Here is a 2,829-nt window from a genome sequence, read left to right on the forward strand (position 1 = left end):
AACCCTGCTGTACTCTTTCACCACAGCTTTCTCTTACTCTTACTTCCTGTTTCGGTTGTGCCTGTAATGCAAAAGGGTCAGCCTTGTCACACTGTGTCACGCTGAATCTCCCCGAGAACTACGTTAAGGGTACACGTGTCTGTGGAGTGCTCAGCCACTTGCACGTTAATTTCACGAGCAGGCTGTTCCATTGATCGGATCGACTGGAACCCTCGACGTCGTAAGTGACGGAGTGCCAACAACAACTTTAAATGTGGCACCAGGACAGTTTCTTTTATGTGACACCGACGTGGGTGCCTACAAGGTACCGCATGGGTACTTTGACATGACACCAGCACCCATAAGCCCACAAGACTAGGACCTCTCAGCTGAAAGAGGGACATAGGGAACATACCTGTATGTATGGATGGCCACAATATTGCTTAGCTTAATGTGTCTTCTCAAGCACAGCAAATCACCGGAAGTCTTAGTCCCTTGTCATCTCTGTGAGACCCAGCATCCGGAGATCCTGTCTCACCACTTCATCCTACTCATTGCCAACTTTCACCTTACTGATAACATACCTGTACATGGCTTGTACAACTCTCATCCACCATTCGTCTCTCCTGAGCTTCCATATTGCCCGTCAGCTCCACATTGCCCACAGGGGACCTAACAAATTCCATCTGACCCATACAAGCATGGAAAAGTGGACGTAAATGATAATGATTGTTAGAAACTGATTAATTAAACTAAATGTGATGATTTTAATGAAAAATTCTTCTCTATTTAACAGTTGCTTACCTCACTCTACGTATTCGAGCTTTGAAAAAGCATCTGACTTCTTTCAGAAAGGTGAGTTTTTGTCCATTTAGCTATTTTGTGTCTGAATTTGCAGGCAGTTTAGCTTAATGACAAAGCTCTCAGCCAAAGTCTCAAGGAATGTGGGTTCAAGTCCCACGGCTGGGACTTGAAAACTAATGCAGTTCACGAGAACCAATGATATCAATGACAGTTATTTTATTAAATTCTTCACTATTTTCAAAATTTGTTGAAACGAAGGCCGTAGATTGCAATGGAAATATGGTAGCACCAGGGTTAACTCCTTAGCTTTCACATTATTCTGTCAAAAGTAATGCTTATTTATTCACATTGTTTTAAATTAATCCTTCATTATCTTGTAGCTGTGAGATTTTGATGAGGTAACTGTTAATTTTTGGAACGATACTGTAGGGTTGGTGTGAAAGGCCAGATCTAACCAGTTTGAATATAAAACAGGTTTTGGTTGGATATGGCTAGTCTAAATGCTAAAGGTTTAACCCTTTCATTACCAACCCGGTTCAAACTGGTTCTGGCTCTGTGTACAAATGTCTTGTTTTCATAAGTTTTGAATTAAAATCTTCCACCAAACCTTAGTCACAATTTTTGTTCCTAACACAAACTTAACCCTTTACCATTCAAATTAATATGTCAAAAGTAATCCTTATTCATTTACATTTAAAAAAATTAATCTGGTATTATCCTGTAGCTTCAAGAGTTGAAAGATGTAATTGTTTATTTTTAGAATGACATTGTAGGGTAGGTGTGAGAAGCCAGATCTGACCAGTTTGAGCATAAAATGAGTAAAATATTTGGGCCGGATATAGCCAGTTTAAACACTAAAGGGTTAATGATAATGAAGTTATTTTACTAAATTTTTTGTTATATTTAAAATTAATTGAAAGAAACACAGAACATCTCAAAATAAATATGGAAATGAAAGGGTTAACGAGCAAGTAGGAGTCATCGCTGTTGTGTCATTTATGATGTTGGTTGCTAATTTTGTTTCTTTTCTTTTTCATTTTCAGGATAAAGTTTCCAAAAGTATGTTGTCTGAAAAGATAGCAAAACGGAGAAAGATGTTGAAAATTCTGAAAAAGCAGAACATGATCAACTTCCAATGGTTAACGAAGGAACTAAGAATACTATATGCTCCTGTACCTAAATATATCTATTGGCCTATGACCAAGAAAGGCAACAGGAAAAGGAGGTCACACAAAAAAGCGTTCCGAATGAAAATACAAAAGATTGAGAAACTCCGCGAAAAATACAGGGAGGAAAAAATTATATTTGATGCATACAAAGCTGAAACTCTGAGCGAAATTGAAAAAGATTTGAAAGATCTTAACCTGTCCATAGATGATGTCTATGATCCAGTAGCATTGTCCAAAAAGGAACGAGTTAAAAAAGAAAAGGTCCAGTTTCAAGGCCGTATATGGTATTAAGACCTGTTGGTTTTTGCAATAAATTTATATTTCATTCAAATTATCTTTATTCTTTTGTCTTTTGTGTTTTACTTGTTTTAGTCCTTGGACTGCAGCCATGCTGGGGCACCACCTTGAGGGGGTTTAGTCAAACAAATCAACCCCAGCACTTATTTCTAAACCTGCTACTTATTCTGTTGGGCCCTTTCTGCTGAGCTGTTAAGTTAAAGGAATGTTTGTCAAGCAATAGTGGAGGACAAACACAAAGATACATGTAAATATATACATACATACATCATCATCATCATTTAATGTCCGCTTTCCATGCTAGCATGGGTTGGACGATTTGACTGAGGACTGGTGAAACCGGATGGCAACACTAGGCTGCAATCTGATCTGGCAGAGTTTCTACAACTGGATGCCCCTTCCTAATGCCAACCACTCCGAGAGTGTAGTTGGTGCTTTTACGTGCCACCCGCACGAAGGCCAGTCAGGCGGAACTGGCGACGGCCACGCTCGAAATGGTGTGTTTTATGTGCCACCTGCACAGGAGCCAGTCCATCGGTACTAGCAACGATCTCGCTTGAATGTCTTTTCACGTGTGTGT

The 2,829-nt window shown here is 39.3% G+C and overlaps 1 protein-coding gene across 1 annotated transcript; it reads left to right on the top strand.

The window, feature by feature from the left end:
• The first annotated feature begins 430 nt into the window (after positions 1-430).
• On the top strand, positions 431-2,286 carry LOC106869425 (28S ribosomal protein S15, mitochondrial). The gene is made up of 3 exons (XM_014915156.1): positions 431-620; positions 776-834; positions 1,827-2,286. The coding sequence occupies exons 1-3, from the start codon at positions 431-433 to the stop codon at positions 2,241-2,243; spliced, it is 666 nt and encodes a 221-aa protein (XP_014770642.1). The 3' UTR covers positions 2,244-2,286.
• The last annotated feature ends 543 nt before the right edge of the window (positions 2,287-2,829 follow it).

This window comes from Octopus bimaculoides, chromosome 19 (assembly GCF_001194135.2).
Source record: "Octopus bimaculoides isolate UCB-OBI-ISO-001 chromosome 19, ASM119413v2, whole genome shotgun sequence".
Classification (NCBI taxonomy): Eukaryota; Metazoa; Mollusca; class Cephalopoda; order Octopoda; family Octopodidae; genus Octopus; species Octopus bimaculoides.